The 18,653-nt window shown below is 32.2% G+C and overlaps 2 protein-coding genes and 1 long non-coding RNA gene across 6 annotated transcripts; all 3 read right to left on the bottom strand.

Annotated features, from left to right (window-relative positions):
• Positions 1–6,139: 6,139 nt before the first annotated feature.
• LOC137831960 (uncharacterized) lies at positions 6,140–8,360 on the bottom strand. 4 transcript variants are annotated; one of them, XM_068639881.1, is made up of 4 exons: positions 8,068–8,360; positions 7,589–7,973; positions 6,798–7,022; positions 6,140–6,476 (listed from the first exon to the last, which is right to left on the bottom strand). In XM_068639881.1, exons 2-4 carry the CDS (start codon positions 7,829–7,831, stop codon positions 6,231–6,233), a joined length of 714 nt encoding a protein of 237 aa, XP_068495982.1. In that variant the 5' UTR covers positions 7,832–7,973; positions 8,068–8,360; the 3' UTR covers positions 6,140–6,230. The 4 variants fall into 4 exon arrangements, with proteins under 4 accessions (XP_068495982.1, XP_068495984.1, XP_068495981.1 ...); XM_068639883.1 differs by having other exon boundaries at positions 6,798–7,013; positions 8,068–8,356; XM_068639880.1 differs by having other exon boundaries at positions 7,589–7,876; positions 8,068–8,272.
• Positions 8,361–9,528: 1,168 nt separating this feature from the next.
• Positions 9,529–11,479, bottom strand: LOC137833535 (uncharacterized). The gene is made up of 2 exons (XM_068641879.1): positions 10,159–11,479; positions 9,529–10,013 (listed from the first exon to the last, which is right to left on the bottom strand). The coding sequence occupies exons 1-2, from the start codon at positions 11,477–11,479 to the stop codon at positions 9,529–9,531; spliced, it is 1,806 nt and encodes a 601-aa protein (XP_068497980.1).
• Positions 11,480–16,995: 5,516 nt separating this feature from the next.
• Positions 16,996–18,387, bottom strand: LOC137831959 (uncharacterized). Its single transcript, XR_011084500.1, has 2 exons — positions 18,226–18,387; positions 16,996–17,879 (listed from the first exon to the last, which is right to left on the bottom strand). It is a non-coding gene; the product is annotated as an uncharacterized lncRNA (long non-coding RNA).
• Between the last annotated feature and the right edge of the window lie 266 nt (positions 18,388–18,653).

Genomic DNA, 18,653 nt, shown 5'->3' with positions numbered 1-18,653 from the left:
ATATATATATATATATATATATTTTAAAGAATAAGAAAATCATTGAATAGCAACTAAATTTAGAGATAAAAAATAATTAATTATTATATTAGTTAAATTATATATTATTTTAAAAATTAAAATATTATTATTATTAATAAAAAAATTATAAAACATTTTTTAAATTGGTATTTAAATGAGTTACCAAAATTTCAATTACTAATATTTTAAATTTTAAATTAGTTTCTAAAAAGAGTAATATAGACTAATTTAAAATATAAAGTAATAACATTGCAAGAAAATCATAAAATAGAAACTAATTTTTAAAGATAAAAATAATTAGTTTCAATATTAACTAAATTAGAGATCATTTTAAAAACTAAAAAAAAATATTGATTTTTAAATTAATTTCTATTATTGATAAATAGTTTTTAAATTGGTATCTAATTAATAACCAATATTTTTGCTACCAAATTTAGAAACTAAATAATTGGTAGTTACTCATAAGTAACTAAACTCTTAGATTTTATAGTTAATGGTTAGACACCAATTTAAAAATTATTTTATAAATTTTTATTAATAATAGAAATTATTTTAGATAACAATAATATTTTTAGTTTATAAAATTTTCTCAAAACACTAACTAATTATTTTAGTTTCTAAAAATAGTTTAGTTTCTATTTAATGATTTTTTTTAGTTAATGTTTTCAAAAATATAAATATTTTTTTTAAAAAGAAATAGCCATACAAGTATTTTTTAATTTTTTTACACCAAATAATTCTTCTAAAAAAATTAACAATACCATTTAATTATTTCTGTAATGAGTAATCTAAATATTTGTGAAATTAATTTACTAATAAAATATTTAAATTAACCTGACAGTACTGTAATGTTATTTTTATCAATTAATTCAATGATAATCTCTTGTTTTAAACTTAAATTTCTTAAGGTACTTACTTTTTTACTTGCATAATTTAATAGGGAGTTTATTCTGTTTTAAAAAATTCATTATGTTTGTTTTTGTTATGTCCCATACACTAGTCAAATAAATGTCTTAAATTATTGTCAAAATAATATAACTGATTATATTTAGTAGACTTAGTTAGTGTGTGTTTGGATTGAGGAGTGGATGTGTGAGGATTTAAGGGGGTGGATGTGTGAGGATGTGAGAAGAAAGTGTGAAGAAATTGAGGTTGTTTGGATTGGAGTATGTTAGAGTGGATGTGTGAGGAAAGTTTATGAAAGTTTGTGAATGATGTAATTATTGTGAGGTTTTTTTAATTTTTTTTAAAAGTGTAAAATATAAGTTTACAAATTTATCCTTGTATTTATAAATATTTAAATAATAAAATATGATGTATTTTTGTGTAAATTTGAGTTAGTTGAAATATTTTAAATTATTGTATGTACAATTGAATAATTTATTTCGATACTATTAAATAATTATTTTAAAAAAAATACGAGTTATTTAATATTATCAAAACATGAAAAAAAACATACAAATAATATTATCTAAGCATATACAAATTTATTGTTATATTTATTTATACATTTTGAAAAAAAAATTACATTAATTGATTTTGATTTAGATTGTATGTAGATACATAACCATGAAGATATTTTAGAGAACATTTTATAATAAAAAAATATTATATATAGAGTGAATTGTACAACAAATTTATTTATAAAGAAAAAAAAATATAATAAAATATGAAATATCATAATATGATAATTATGATGAAAAAATAATAAAAATAAAATATATTATTATATATATTATTACATTAATGACAAAGAAAAAAATGCCAAAAAGGAAAAACACCACCATCTTAAGTGGCTTTTCCCTCAATTCTTTTGCATATGAGAAGAATGAGAAAAATTAGTACATCTCTCTTAAAGTAAACACAGCCTTAATGTCAAATCATAGACTTAAGGAGGAGACCAAAAAACCTAATGTAGTTACAATATATAAACTTATTTAAGCAATTATGTAATAGTTTTTAATTAATTAATATATATATATATATATATATATATTTCTAAATTTGTTCTTAGCTTAAATTTTATATTTCATATTTTGTATTTATAAAATTATTTTAATTTAAAATTATTTGATACTTAACCACAATTTAGTGCATATTTGGATTTCCTTTTGAACAGAATATCCCAATTTAGCAATATTTCATTTCATTTTAGTAAAGATGTGACTTATGTTGAACGTAATTATTTTCTATAATCATGCTTTTAATAGTTTATATACACGTTAGATCTTGATTTGATATCTTAGTACGTGTTTATGTACATGTGCATGGGCTCATGTGAGGGTATTAAACCAGACCAATCAATATAATTTTTTGTTAAACTGAAAACTGTAAAAATAACTAACTTATAACTTTCATCACCCTATCAAACCACAATTTTATATAAATTATAAAAATATAATTTAGCCATATAAGTTAGTATGAGATTAAAATATTAATTATAAACTTATTATAGAATTAAACTAATGATTTGTTGGCTTCAATATCACTGACTAATTCAGGTTTTAATTTTTTATGCATCTCCTATATTTAATCTCTCGTGTGAGTTTTATTTTGAATATATTAGTCAAAGGTAATTTGATAGGATATTTGGATTTTGTAACAAGAGCATTCATAGTTTACTTCAAATTGCATATATAGATTTAAAAATATATTTTATAAGTTTTGATTTGTTAAATTTAGTATGCCAAATTCTAAAATAATATTATTTGTTCTTATACACCTAACATACATAATAATTGATGGTTAAGTTGTTATTTAATTATTTTTTAAATTAGGTCAAATATAAATATATTTTTTCATCATTAGAATATTTTAGGAATGTTCCAATCCTATTAAAAAAAAGAGAGGTTATACATCATATACAACCCATAGAGTTATGCAAGAGGTGCTACTAACAACATTTTTAAATATCTTTGATAAATTAAAGCAATGCCTAGTGTCTTAACCCTTCCTTGGGAAACTTTGTTGTGTGGAATTCCCACTAGATTGAACTTAATTAGAAGAGGAGTTAATGTAAGCATAAATATGTCCTCTATGTGAGTCAAGGAAAGAATCAATCCAACATTTGTTTGTGGAGTTTGAGATAGCAAATTTGGTGTGAAATAATTCTTATAGATGGATACACATTCTGTTTGTTCAACATAAGGATTTGATTTTTCATTTTGAACATTTCCATCTGATTCATGCTAATAAAAAAACAAAATCTACTCTGAAAAAATCTTTGGGTTATAATGATTTAAAGTATATATGATATACGAATAGAATTATCTTCAAACAAAGAAATATTAATGTGAAAGAAATATATTTGTGTCTGAAAATTAGTACAATTTTATTAACAATGTTAAGTGATATAATCATCACCTTATCTATGAAATTGAATTAGGCTTTAAAAAAAATTTAACATTATTTTAATAATGTATTCTAATACTAAAAATCCAAACAATAAATGGTATTGGGACCTTGTTCTTGTTCATTGCTTTGCTCGTATATATTATTGTGACAAAGGAAGTGTTTGAGGCTTGCCTCATAATTCGGTGTTGCATGCTCGTACAAGGCATGTGGGGATTATTTTTTCCCAAGGAACAAGAGACACATAAAAGAGAGTTGAAAGTGTACATTAAAAAAATTTCCCAAGTTTTTTATCAGATGTATAAATTCAAAGCTTTAGACAAGCTTTTTTAAAAGGGACAAGAGAGTAGGAACACATAAAAAGTGCTTTATATTACAGTTCCCAAGCAATATCAAATCCTTTTATTATTAATATGGTCACTAGGTAACTCAAAATTACAAATTATGTCTGGTCCTCTTCAGGTAACAAATATGTGTACAATATTATATTCAAAATTTGTTTTTAAAATTCCAAGATAATTTGTTTTTAAAAATTAGATTGTAAATATACAAATATGTGTACAATATTATAATACTTTTTCGGGAAACAAAAATGGTTAGCGTTTAATAAGAGAAACTTTAACAAAAGTTAACGTTTAGCTTTTAAAGAATGAGTACTTATTTTGTTTCATGTATATGTGTAGTGAGATTTACATAGATATTTATTCTGGAAACATTAAATACATGAAATTTGGTGTAGTAATATTGAATATATAAACATTATTTTATGTCAATGTGTCTGACAACGATGACAAAAGCAAAAACGTGTTGGAAAAGAAAAGGCTAAAATGAGATGTTATTTTTTACAATATGTTTGATACTTATTGTAATTTTTTTTGTACTTATTAATGAGAGTGAGTTAAGAATTGAATATATAAGGTATAATAGATGAAGTAAAATTACGTAATTAAAATAATTGAAGGATGGAATTGATGAAATGATGTAGAAAAATAGTTTAAAAATGTGAATAAAAAGTATTTTTGTGGAGGTTGGAGTGACAGATTTGTTGCGTTGACCGGAATTAATAAAATTTTGTGGCATGGAAGTATAGGGCTAGTTTAGGGTTGCAGGACTTTATAAATAGGTGACTTGTCGTTCCCACAAATTGGACATTTGAGGTCCAAGCTTTGCTGGTGATGGTCACCCATGAAAACCATTCTCTCACGTCCCTCTCAACCTCCATTTTCATGCACTTCTTCTACCTTCCACTTCCATTACATTAATAGTATAATGTACAGGCCCCATTCCCAAACAGCGTTGCACTGTTCGGGAATTCTCATTTCAAACACCTCTTATTTTGTTCAGGCATTACTTGTTAGCCCTTTTATTTCTCAATGTCATCTACTTTTTCAACAATTCTTTTTTTAATTCAAAAAATACAGAATGAAAAAAAAAAACTATCTTAAAACTATTTTTAAAGTAATTTAAAAAAAATAAAAAATAATGTAGTAATAAAGCAACCATTTTTTCATTGTAGTCCGTGCATTGGAACACGAAGTTTTATATTTTGGGGGAATAAACCCTAGCTTAAGAAAACAATTTTACCACAAATATAAATAAATGGTTACATTTAGAGTATTTCATATAATTTATTTCCACTTTTCTTGTTTTTAATTTGTACATGTATTAATTTTATTTTAAATTATAAAGAAGCTTATTCTTTTAATATTCAAACATTGTCTTAGTAGCTATTATTTGATTATGCATATGGTTTCCTTTCCCTATTGCGAATAGAGTTGATTTTGTGGATCCCGGACACATTTTCATAGCTAAAAATAAGCTCATTTTACCGTAGTGAGTGCGAACTTGTCCTTAAAAAATTACAATGACACATTTGATCATGATTTGGGTTGTTTTTGTATCACTTGTATGGGCATGGATAAGAGGTTATTGTCCTCTTGATTATATGCAGACCCAAGCATCCAACTTCTCTGTTCATCAGTTTTACAACTGGCTAGCTAGGAGTTTCTTGTGACTATGAAGAGTCCATTGCCTCTTCCTTTGATTTATATAATTATTTATAAATTTGTTTTTAAAGTTTTTAATTAAAGAAAAAAAATTGCACAATTATTAGCCGTAGTCACTTGGGACATGTTAGTGGAAATTCAGCACACAAAGTTACTATTAGCACTGCTTCAGCAATCTTTTGGCATTCCTTTTTTAAGGTGCACAAACCAGGTCACCAAACTGTGGCATAATTGATTATTTACAAACATATAATTGTCTGTGCCCCAAACAATAACCCATTATGTAGCAGAAGTTAATCATTTATGCAGCAAAAGAAGTTAATTGATTATGCAGCAAAAGCCTGTGCAATTTTCATGCTGTTTAACATTCGCATATACTATGAAGACAAACAAACACGTAATTGCTCAAACACAGTACATATACCCCTCTTTTCCAGGGCACCTCCATCCTTCGCCCCCTCTTTCTCTGGCTACTTTTTTCACTAAAATCATGCTATCCAAATGTGAATGGTAAGATCTCTAAATCGTTTTTTAGAATCTAGCTAATGTTCCTAGACCCACAGAAAAAGGTAAAAAGAGTTGAAACAGGATGCTAAGTAAATAGCCATGACCAACCTAGTCCCCACATTGCAAAACTCACTAGACTCTTAAATTCACACGAAACTGTAGGATTCTCTTGCTAGCGTATCCTCTAGTTGGAAAACGTTATATACAAAGAACTGCAATCATTTTATTTACCCTGTTATGTTCTAGAGTAGTGATAATTCAGTAATATAATAATAATATTAAATATACCAAAAATATATATTTAAAGCAACGAAGGAAACAGGTTTATAACAGATACAGAAAAAATTATTCATGAGTTGATTTCAAATTATGCCTACTGACACCTAGGAAGAAATCAGGGTGGAACCAGCTTGTGCAGGCTTTCTCCAATCCATTCTTGACAGCTTCCTTCTTCTCAATGATATTCTTGTAAAGTTGTACCCATTTGTACATGGCTCGCTTCAATCGAGCACTCTGGCCTCTACCAGATACAAACTTGATGCAGTCCCTAGCTAGCTTCATGAGTTCTAAGCCATCGATGACAAAAATATACTGGAAAATGATGTAGGGTGTTATAAAATGGGAGATGCACAAGCATCCTATCAATTTTGTTAATCAACTATGTATAAGAAAGGTATTCAAATATCATCACAAAGTTTGCATACGAATATTTTATATTTCAAGATCAACCACCTCATGCATTCTAAATAATTAAGGAAAAGTACACACAAATTATATTTACAGACACAACTAACCACCATTATTAGCTTAGCAACGTCACTTCAAGTTTTTCCTTTATTTTTCACACAATAAAGAAATCTTAGACTAAGAGAATAAGTAGATACGCACAATTTGTGCAACAAGAGAACTTACCATTAATACAAAGCAAACTGTTGCTAAAACAACTTGAAGATTTTCGTTTGACATCCCATCTGATCCCCCAGAACTGCCACCATCGCTTCCGCCACCACCACCGCGTCGTCCTCCTGGAGGGATGCCTCCACTTCCTCCCTTCTGAATTTGTTGTCGCAGTATATCCTCTATTGACTGTCCCTTAAATTGTTCCATGGCTTCTTGAAGAGATTTGCTCTGGAAATCCTAATAATGTTAATAGTATTTATTTAGTAACTGAAGAACAATTCAAATCCAAAATACAAAAACCACAAATAATATATATATATATATATATATATATATATCAAGAGCATCCATGAAACTCCAACTCCTCCACTGACACATTCCTTGAAACATATCCAGCAAAGTTCATTTTAGGAAGAAAACTAGAGAGTTATATACAGAAAAAATGTTTCAGTTAAAAATTGGCCTAAAAAAAAAACTGATCCCATTTCTCTAAAAACAAACATATCCATTAACTAAAATTTGTTTCTGAACATAAAATGAAATAAAAGATTCGGAGAAACAAATATCAAAAGGTTTCCACAGATTGTTATCCAACAGTTTTTTTTTCACTTTATGAACCTAATTTTATCTTCTATAAACATCTCTGCAAAAGTATAACCAAACAGACACAGTAACAATAAAATCGCTCACAAAATGCATCATACATTTCTTGTCTTTAGCAATGTCAAGTTTTCTGAAGGACCCGTCTATCTAAAAAAAAACAAGAACTAGTAATATAAAAGAAAAAATAGGTGCTTTCTTACCCCATTGTTTTCCTTCATTCCTTGTCCACTGGCGAAACAGAGATGAAGAGGTTGGCGAGATTTAAGGACAGGTTGGCATTGAAAGCGGGATAAAGATTTAGGTCTAAGACTAAGGGAAGTCTCTGAGAGAGGGTCAAAAGCCACAGGCGATGAACATGCTCCAGAATTAAAATCGCGGCGCAAGTGAGACAGGTTGGGTGCATGAAAAACACGATGACCAGGACCAACTTTGATCATATTCATTCTCACCAAACAAAACCAATACCTCAAAATTCAAGCATTACATACCTGAAAACAAAAAAAAAAAAAACAACCTTGTTTTACGATAGATTATTGAACCTAAAAATAAAATCGTGCATATTCGATTGAAGGAAAAAAGATGGTCCTAACAAGAATTAATCAAAAATTGATTAGTAGAATGAACATTAAAGGGAAAATCAAAAGGAAATAAACTGAGAGAAAGAAAGGAAATGACTCACCCATTGAAGGGTTAGACTATGCAATCAAGAAGGAATTGAAGTGTATCTTTCTCCCAATGGCCTGTGTTAAAGGCGGTGGACACAGAGAAGAAAAGAGGGTTCTAGAGTCTTTTGCTTCGGATCTGACGGTGGTAAGTGAATTCTTTTGAATATCAAACTCCAGCCCTTGGATTGAATTTTAGTCCGAGGATTTCACCGCAAGAATAGCTTTTGCAGATGGTGTGGAGAGATTTATGAAACTTGCAGCATCTCTCCAGCAATACTTTCGTCCGTTAGATACATCTGACATGTCTAAAATTTGAAATCGACAAATGCAAAATATACCGTGACCCTTGGATTCATCTCATGGTTGAAGTCAAAGAAATTTATGAATTTTTTTTTCATGTGCCTAAACAAATATTTGAAAATATTATTAGAGAAAGAAAAAAAAAACATGTTGAAGCTTAGAGAAATTCATAAAGTATATATATATTTCATAATATTATCATGACAAAGAAATAGGCCATATTGAAGTTTAAAGAAATTCAAAAAGAAAAACAATTAAAAATATGTTTATAATATAAATAAAATTAAATAAAGATTACAATAATGTATTATTTTATAATATTTTTTTCATAGAGACTATGTTTCTCAAATAAATATAAAATTCTTGGAAGTTAAATTATTGGGTAAAACAGAGAAAAACAAAGTACATTATTTATTTATATACATGGAATAATTTATGAGATATATTTTAAATTCTAATATCTATATCCATATATATAGAAATTTTTTCATTATAATTATAGTTATTTTTTTATATACAAATATATTCCTATCTTATCTTTATATTAATATTTTATTTTAGTTATTTCATTATTTTATAATTATTTAAATTTAAAACTAAAAACAAATAGTTAATATTAAATTTGAAAGAATCTATTATTAAAACTTGTCTTACATTTATTTGAAAATAATAAGTCAAATAAAATTTTGAATTAAAATGTTTTGATAGGTATTTCATTATTCCTTACTCTTTTGTTTGAATTTTGAAAATTGATTCTGTTATAACACTTTGTAACCACTATTGTAGCAGGTAGAAGGTAGCACTTAACAGGTAGGTAACAGTTAACAGGTAGTAAGTAACAGGTAGCAGGTAGCACTTAACATGTAGTAGGTAGCAGGTAGCAGTTAACAGGTAGTAGGTAATAGGTACCAGGTAGCATGTAATAAAAAACATGTAACAGATAGCAGGTAGCACGTAGCAAGTAAAATGTAGCAGGTAACAGATAACATGTAACATGTAGCAGGTAACAAGTAACAGGTAGCAGGTAACATGTACAGGTAGCAAATACCAGGTAGCAGGTAGAAGGTAACAGGTAGCAGGTAACAGGTAGTAGGTAGCAAGTAGCAGGTACCAGGTAGAGGTTAGCAGGTAAGTAACAGGTAGCAGGTAGCAGGTAACACGTAAAACGTAAAAGGTCACAAGTAACAAATAACAGGTAACAGGTAAAAGGTAACAAGTAACACATAATAGATAGCAGGTAGCAGGTAGTAGGTAAAAGGTAACAGTAGCAGGTAGAACGTAACAGGTAGTAGGTAGCAGGTAAGAGGTAGCATGTAAGAGGTAGCAGGTAGCAGGTAGCAGGTGGCGGTAACAAGTAACAGGTAACGGGTAACAGGTAACAGGTAGCATGTAACAGGTAACAAGTAACAGGTAATAGGTTGCAGGTAGAAGGTAGCAGGTAGCAGGTAACATGTAGCAGATAGAAGGTAGAAGGTAGCAGGTACCAGATAGCAGGTATCAGGTAACAAAGCAGGTAGCAGGTTGCAGGTAGCAGGTAGCAGGTTGCAGGTAGCAGGTAGCAGGTAAAAGGTAGCAGGTAAAAGGTAACAGGTAGCAGGTTGCAGGTTGCAGGTAGCAGGTAGCAAGTAGCAGGTTGCAGTTAGCAAGTAGAAGGTAGAAGCTAGCAGGTAGCAGGTAACATGTAGCAGGTTGCAGGTAACAGGTAGCAGGTAGTAGGTTGCACGTAGCAGGTAGCAGGTTGCAGGTAGCAGGTTGCAGGTAGTAGGTAGCAGGTAGCAGGTAGCTGGTTGCAGGTAACATGTAACAGGTAGCAGGTTGCAGGTAGAAGGTAGCAGGTAGCAGGTAAGAGGTAGCAGGTTGCAGGTACCAGGTACCAGGTACCAGGTAGCATGTAGCAGGTAGCAGGTAACAGGTAACATGTAGAAGGTAGCAGGTAACATGTAGCAGATAGAAGGTAGAAGGTAGCAGGTACCAGATAGCAGGTATCAGGTAACAGATAGCAGGTAGCAGGTTGCAGGTAGCAGGTAGCATGTAGCAGGTAGCAGGTAGCAGGTAACAGGTAACAGGTAGCAGGTAGTAGGTAGCATGTAACAGGTAACAGGTAGCAGGTAACAGGTAGTAGGTAGTAAGTAGCAGGTAGTACGTAACATGTAGCAAGTAGAGGTTAGTAGGTACCAGGTAACAAGTAGCAGGTAAAAGGTAGCAGGTTGCAGTTAAAAGGTAGTAGGTTGCAGGTAGCAGGTTGCAGATAGCACGTAACAAGTAGCAAGTTGCAGGTAGCAGGTAGAAGCTAACAGGTAGCAGGTTGCAATAGCAGGTAGCAGGTACCAGGTTACAAGTAGCAGGTACCAGGTTACAAGTAGCAGGTACCAGGTACCAGATACCAGGTACCAGATCCCAAGTACCAGGTAACAGGTAATAGGTAGCAAGTACCAGGTAACAGGTACCCAGTAGCAGGTAGCATGTAACAGGTAGCAGGTAACAGGTAGCAGGTAACAGGTAAGAGGTAGCAAGTAGCAGGTAACACGTAACATGTAGCAAGTAGAGGTTAACAGGTAGCAGGTAGCAGGTTGCAGGTAGCATGTACCAGGTACCAGGTAGGAAGTAGCCGGTAGCAAGTAGCAGGTCATAGGTAACAGGTAGCAGGTAGCGTGTAGCATGTAGCATGTAGCAGGTTAGAGGTAACAGGTACCAGGTCCCAGGTAGCAGGTAGCAGGTTGCTGATAAGAGGTAGCGAGCGGGTAGCAGATAGCAGGTATAAGGTAGCAGGTAACAGGTTGCAGGTTGCAGGTAACAGGTAAAAGGTAGCAGGTAACAGGTAGTAGGTAACAAGTAACAGGTAACAGGTAGAATGTAATAGGTAGCGAGTACCAGGTAGGAGGTAGCAGGTAACATGTAGCAGATAGAAGGTAGAAGGTAGCAGGTACCAGATAGCAGGTAGCTGGTAGCAAGTAGCGGGTAGAAGGTAGCAGGTAACAGGTAACACGTAACAGGTAGTAGGTAGCAGGTAACATGTAGCAGGTTGCAGGTAGCATGTAGTAGGTAACAAGTAGCCGGTAGCAGGTAGCAGGTAACAGGTAGCACGTAGCACGTAACAAGTAACAGGTAGCAGGTAGCAGGTAACATGTAGCAGGTAATAGGTAGCAGGTAGCAGGTTGCAGGTAACAAGTAGCAGGTAGTAGGTAGCAGGTTGCAGGTACCAGGTAGCATGTAGCAGGTAACAGGTAGTAGGTAGCAGGTAGTAGGTAGCAGGTAACAGGTAAAAGGTAAAAGGTAGCAGGTAGTAGGTAGCATGTAACAGGTAGCAGGTAACAGGTAGCAGGTAGCAGGTAACAGGTATCAGGTAACAGGTAGTACGTAGCAGGTAACATGTAGTAGGTAGTAAGTAGCAGGTAGTACGTAACATGTAGCAAGTAGAGGTTAGCATGTAGCAGGTAACAAGTAGCAGGTAAAAGGTAGCAGGTAACAGGTAGCAGGTAGCATGTAACAGGTAGCAGGTAGCATGTAACAGGTAGCAGGTAGCAGGTAACAGGTAACAGTAGGTAATAGGTAACAAATAACAGGTAGCATGTTTATAATAATAAAAAAAATAAAGATAAAATCATATTACAAAACAAAAATATTAAGTATATTTATAATAAAAATATAATTATAATAAAATATATAATCAATTATGAATAATATATAATTGATTATGTATATAATTTCTATAAATTAATTTTTTAAATATTATTATTATTTTAATATTTTAATAGTTATATTTATATTATTTAATTTTAAATATATATATTAATTAATTAATTAGTTTTTCAAAATATAACAATAAATTTGTAATTTTAATATTTTACAAATAATTATTTATCGGTAGTAGAAATAATTTACAAAATTTTAATTAACTCATATTCACAAAAATATATTTCATATTTCATTATTCAAATATTTTTAAAGACAAGGATAAATTTTTAAACTTACATTTTACACTTTTAAAAAAAATTAAATTTTTCTCTCAATCATTCCATTAATCACAATCTTCCATAAATTTTTCTCACACATCCATTTAACATACTTTAATACAAACAACCTCACTTTATTCTCACATCCTCACACATGCACTCATCAATCCAAATACATCCTCACACACACATGCACTCATCAATCCAAATACACCTTAAGATGCCAAAAGAGAGGTTCCACTGCACCAATAATTTTCAAAATGAAGTTTTTATTTGTGTATTGTGAATTTTGATTTTGCTTGCTGCATTTTTTTATTTTAAAAAATATTTTTTAATTATAAACTTGGTATAAATTTTGCGTCTTAAAATTTCTAAGAATAATTTTTAAACCAATAACATTTAAACATGTGAGTGTTGTGTAATTATACTACGCCACCAGATAAAAGCAGGGACTATTATATTATTGCTTAAAGATGATAGGAAGTGGAAAAATGGATTACCGAACCCATTACATAGTAACCCGATATGGACCAAGTTCATCATGGGTTGGGCCTAAAATTGCTTGAGTTGAATTTTAGGCTCTTTCTTTTTCTGTAATCAATAATTTCTTTCTGCACCTTTACAAATATAGAAATGGATGGAGAATATTACAGAGTTAAGATTGCACAATATACAAATACATACATTGTAGAATCTAAAAATGTATTCTAAATAACATAATTTGAAAATACATTTAGATTGTATTGTGAAAATACAGTTTGGATTTATAATTTAAAATTTATAAATATATTATAAATTGTACTATTTAAAATTTATTTATAGATCCATAAATATATTCATATTTTCAAATTATCCAATTATCCAATTTTGAACATCCCACGAAGAGGATGGAGGAAAAAATAACCCTAAATCTTAGTTAAACTTCCAAGATGTATAAGAGTAATTTAACCTATTAAAAATCAATTATATATTTTTATACATTCAATACTTTGACATGTCAAAATTAAAATAATTTATATATATATATATATATATATATATTCTCAAATTTATGACAAGTCTGTTGGAGATCCCACATCGACTAGAGATTAGAGCCTTTCATTGTGTATAAGTGGGTGCAAACCTTAACCTTATGAGCCGGTTTTATGGGGTTGAGTTAGGCTTAAAGTCCACTTTCGTAATATGGTATCAGAGCCATTTCGAGCCTATCCTAGCGAGTATTTGTTGGGCCTATCGTGCCACCCGCTATCGGGCCGCTATCGGACTACCCAAAATATATAGTCCCACGCACGAGCTTCTATCTATCACTCTCGGCGTGAGGGGGGTGTGTTGGAGATCCCACATCGACTAGAGATGAGAGCCTTTCATAGTATATAAGTGGGTGCAAACCTCACCTTATCGAGCCGATTTTATGGGGTTGAGTTAGGCTTAAGTCCACTTCTTAATATGGTATCAGAGCCATTTCGAGCCTATCCTAACGAGTATTTGTTGGGCCTATCGTGCCACCCGCTATCGGACCACCCAAAATATATAGTCCCACGCACGAGTTGGCAGTCTCGGCGTGAGGGGGGTGTGTTGGAGATCCCACATCGACTAGAGATTAGAGCCTTTCATTGTGTATAAGTGGGTGCAAACCTTAACCTTATGAGCCGGTTTTATGGGGTTGAGTTAGGCTTAAAGTCCACTTCGTAATAAAGTCTTTTAAAAATAAAATCATAATCAAATTACATGTATAACAATTAAATTAACTATTATAACACTGACTTAGTCTAATATTGAGATTTAGGGAGCATAAACCTAGAGTATAATTTAATCTTGATATATTGTTTTACTAACCACATCACCACTTGCCATATGGGTGTGCACCAGTCCAATTAGATTGAGTTGAGTAATTCATCATTTGATTTTAAAAAAAGAATAGATTGAATTTTTGTATTTTTTATTAGATTTATCCAACCTAAACATACCTTTAATCAGGTTGAATTGAAAGGGTTATATACTATTTTTTTAATTTTTTTTGAATTATTTTTAAAAATATGTTATATGTTGTAGAATAACTAAGTAAATGAAGATAATTATATTAATTATTAATTTTAATCATATTAAGTTTGGTATTAAGTTTAATATACATAATTGTTTAATATACAAAATTCATTGCTCAAAGAGTAAAAGAAGGAGTTTAATATACAAAGTTTTTTACTTTCCATCAAATTTAGAATCTAAACATACTATAACTCATTTTTTCTTATATTTTTTTTTTATAAATAACAAAACACAAACTTTATGGACTTGTTTGGATGATGGTGGGAGTGAGAAGAGAATGAAATGAGAGAAAATGGATGAAAAGTTAGATTTTTTGATGTAGGAAAAGTGAATAAATTTGAGTGTATTTAAGGGAAGAGAGTGTAGACTCTTAATTGGTCATGTAGTCTATCAAACTACCTTATAAGTTGAAACACAATCATGTTCAAACTCCATGCACATTCAAAATTTAATGCACATGCAATTACATACTAATAATCGATCATCAATAGTCAGACTTTCTTTTCAAGTGACCACACTTTAGAGAGAGTACTTTCTCCTCCTTTTTCCTCATTTCTCCCTACCCTTTATTTATACACAAATCACTTCAAATCCACCTCCACCAAAGTGTTAAAGAAACCTATCTTTCCCAACATCCAAACCCCCCTTAAAGAGTGCAACAACATCAACTAAAGATAGTAAGAAAGGCCTCCTATGGCAAGAGAGGTATAAGTTGATGTATAATAAAGTCATTGGAGGTTAAACTTTGCAAAATGACACAAGTAATACAATGTGATGTTAATTATTTGAGAGAAATAAAATGGCATGGCCTCCTTGGCATGCTACAAATGTAATAATGAGTTTGTAGCCCTACTAATTGTAGAAGTGAGAATTGTTTATATATGTTAAATTTGGTATGTGGTGGAAAATGTGAATTTGAATAATTGAGTTGTTGTATGTGTGTTTTTCCATGAAGGCATTATTGAGATGTGATTCCCTTACCTTCCAAAGGGTGGTGAATGGAATGATATTGAAGAAAAAGTAAGAGGTAATGAAGGAGCCATGTTCGCATGTAACCTAAAGGTGGAAAAAGGCTTGACCAAGATGGGGCCAAGGGTGGTAGTACCTAATGCCAAATGACCTCAAAAGGAATACGTGAAGCATATTGTGACTGTAACACAATTCAAGCTCAGCCTTTATGTTATCGCTCCCTCATTGCCACAAACTACAAACACAAAAAAGATAAAAAAAAAGGGTCCCATTGGTGGGGTGAGGCTAAATAGTTACTAAGTCATACCCTAGGGAAAGGCACTTAACTTTTCAATGTCCATTCATAGACATCATCATTTTGTGCCACAACTCACCAACCTTTTATCCCTTTTCGACACATAAAATATGTATACAAACCTTTACACTGCATTCTTTACCTTCACCTTATAATTACCCTCCACGCATTTTTTTTTTACATTCATCTTTATTCATGCAAAATTTCATTTACTTATACACCTACAACCCTATATACAGAAAATTCTTTAAATTTATGCTCGCCGTCGCGGCTACGTTTCAATTAGTAAAATCGAGAAAAAAAAAGTGTGCCAGTACATAAAAGTTGATGTAGTACATTTGTAATTAAAACTCTGAAAAAGCAGAATAAATTATTAAAGTCAAGGTATGTGCAATTGAATTAAATTTGTAGGGAAAAAGGTTTCCGTAGTTGATGCGTCACAATTTCTTTCTGTTCTTTCTTTGTTTCTTTCTTTCCCTAGACTTGCATAACCACCACACAAATCGTGTCAATACACAAAATTTTATGCATCCGTTTTGGAATATACTTCATACAGTATGTATACAGAGAAAAATCTTTGTCTACGCCATTAGGTTGGGCTACCACGTGCCGATGATTGATGGAAACGATATGTTAGGAAGCTGAATTGGTATATGGTTAAAAACACATCAATTCCACCTCCACCCTCTTGTTTTTTTTTTTTATGATGCCGACATATTTGATATTTTGCTATGTGGAAAATGAATTGAAGGAGAAAGTGGTAATTTGAGAGGTATTATTCTTCACTATTTGAGGGTGGTAGGTGTGTGTGGCAGCCCCATCAAAAACATTGGGGGGTGTGATATTCCTTATGGGCTCAGGTTGTATTCTATCCCAAATTGCTTGTCCTTGCCCTGCTATGTGAAAGGAATGGCTGAAGCACCCTTCCAAATCAAGAGAGGGACAGGGAAATAGCGTTTTCAGCATCAAATTTGCAGCCATCTCACTTGCTAAGAAATTTTTCACACTTTCTCACTTGCTGCTGTGCTTGCTCTATGCAGTAGATAATTCAACATTTGCATTTCAAATACACTAAAAAAATGAAAAGAGAGAAATAAAAGACTAATACTAAGCAAGAGAAGGGTGATTCATTCTTCTGGTTGATATTATTCAAATGGAGAGAGTGAGTGAGTTTAATTCCTTTGAGTCCTATGCATTGGATGGAGAGATGGGGCTCTAGCAGTCACGAGGGAGAAAGCTTCTGAATTTGAGAGAGAGAGAAAGAGATAATAACTCCAATAATACAGTGGATATTTGTACATTGGAGCAGTCACGAGGGAGACTCTTGCTTAGATCTAAAAGAATATGTATGCAGTTGCACACTTTCTCAGCCAAACAACATATAAAACAACGAAACAGATGTCTGCAATAGCATAAATATTCTGTACACAATGATACAAGCGAAATTGATTGCCTTAACAGAATATCACACAGAAGGCTTTTGAATTCCTCTGAATACAAGCAACATTGATTTATTAACTATGGCCACTCTTTACAACTTACCATACATACATACCTACCTACCTTAAGGACCACGACCAAGCATGCTAGCTGCTTCACAAACTACAAGCTACATTGATTTCTCATAAATAAAGAACATGGTCTCATAAATAAATGCTACCCCATTTGTACTTTTGGAAGCCATGGTCTCCGGATAGCTAGCACGTTTGAAGTACCCCCATTGAGGGAGGTTCTAAGGTAAGGTAAGGTAAGGTTCTCAATCAATTTCTTTGAAGCCATGGCATAATATTAGTTGTTGCATCATGGTTGGCCAAAATTGGAACAGCTCAGGAGGGATAGACAAGGAAGGAGAGGATGAGTTGGGTGGCAACGGGGAAAGAAGGAGATCAAACTCTATATCAGTGGATTGTGATATAGGGTCTTCCACAAAAGCAAAAACAAAGAAAACATATAGGATGGGAGGTCTTACAAGGTCAAGAAAAGGTCTTACAAGGTCAAGAAGACTCCAACCAAAAACAAAGTGTGGTAAAAACTAGATGAAGAAGAAAGATGAGAGAAGGTAGGAAAAGCTCAGATAGGATAGCACCAGATTAGAATGAAGCTCCTGCTGCAACAGCTGCTGCTGCCACCACCCCAGGGGAATTGTCAGCTCCAATTTCAGAGCCACTAATGGCTTCTTTTTGGTCACACCTCCCAATTCTCACAGGGTTGACCATGGCCACCTTGCTGCTAGTCACGTGCAAGATGAGAAACCCCTTATAGGGACCTGCATCATGTATCATGCTCTTAATTAGTGCAGAGAATAATGAAGAAGAATGGCAGAGGCAGAAGCAGGAGCCAGCTTTAGATTAGATAAAAAGTAGCTAGGAGAGAAAAAAAAGTAAGTAAAAAACAATTAAAAGAATACAAGAGAATGTCTTCAATTTACCATAAAGTAAAATAGTTCAGTCAGTGACAGTATAATTATCTTATATAGCATAAGCTGAGCTAGTACAAAAATACACCTTAACATGAATTACACATATTAAAAAGGTTCAAGATAACTGTGCAAGCTATGAGTCTAGGTGATGCAAATTTTATTTTGCAAGTTCAACACATGCAAACACTGGTACCTTTAACAAAAAACGCGTCTTTTGGTATCATCTTTGAGACCCTTTTCTCCTCCCTCCACTATTTCAAGAGGGTGAAAGGAGAGAGAAAGAAAAACACAGAAAAAAAAGTGAGAGTGAGAGTGAAAGAGAAAGGGAACTTTTTGTTATGGGTAAGATGGGAGGGAATGGAGGAAGTGCAGAGGTTTATATGGAGGAAAAAAGGAAAGATGAGTGCATTAGGCGGCCAGTGGGCTTTCCCAATGGACCTGATTGCGACAGGTCCAAGGCCCAGAAAGATCTAAACGGACCTGTGACGTCAGCAGGGCCCAGTATAAAGAAAAAAAATTGTTAAATGTTGGAAATGTAGTTTTCTGAGGCTGACTTAACAAAGGAGAAGATGAAATAATTTTTGTTGGCCATTGCAATTTTTTCTTTTCTTTTCAACAATT

This window comes from Phaseolus vulgaris, chromosome 6, assembly GCF_000499845.2.
Source record: "Phaseolus vulgaris cultivar G19833 chromosome 6, P. vulgaris v2.0, whole genome shotgun sequence".
Lineage (NCBI taxonomy): Eukaryota > Viridiplantae > Streptophyta > Magnoliopsida > Fabales > Fabaceae > Phaseolus > Phaseolus vulgaris.
Note: the sequence above shows the minus strand (reverse complement) of the source record. Positions and strands in the feature narration are given on the sequence as shown.

Bases quoted from the DNA above. Each gene is read 5' to 3' on its own strand.
- LOC137833535 (XM_068641879.1), bottom strand. From the start codon at position 11,479: ATGTTACCTGCTACCTGCTACCTGTTACTTGTTACGTGCTACGTGCTA. The intron at 10,014-10,158 runs GTTACATGTTAC...GCTACCTGCTAG, and splicing joins CTACCTGCAACCTGCTACCT to CTTCTACCTTCTACTTGCTA.
- LOC137831960 (XM_068639881.1), bottom strand. From the start codon at position 7,831: ATGAATATGATCAAAGTTGGTCCTGGTCATCGTGTTTTTCATGCACCC. The intron at 7,023-7,588 runs GTAAGAAAGCAC...TAACATTATTAG, and splicing joins GAATGAAGGAAAACAATGGG to GATTTCCAGAGCAAATCTCT. The intron at 6,477-6,797 runs GTAAGTTCTCTT...ATCATTTTCCAG, and splicing joins CAGTTTGCTTTGTATTAATG to TATATTTTTGTCATCGATGG.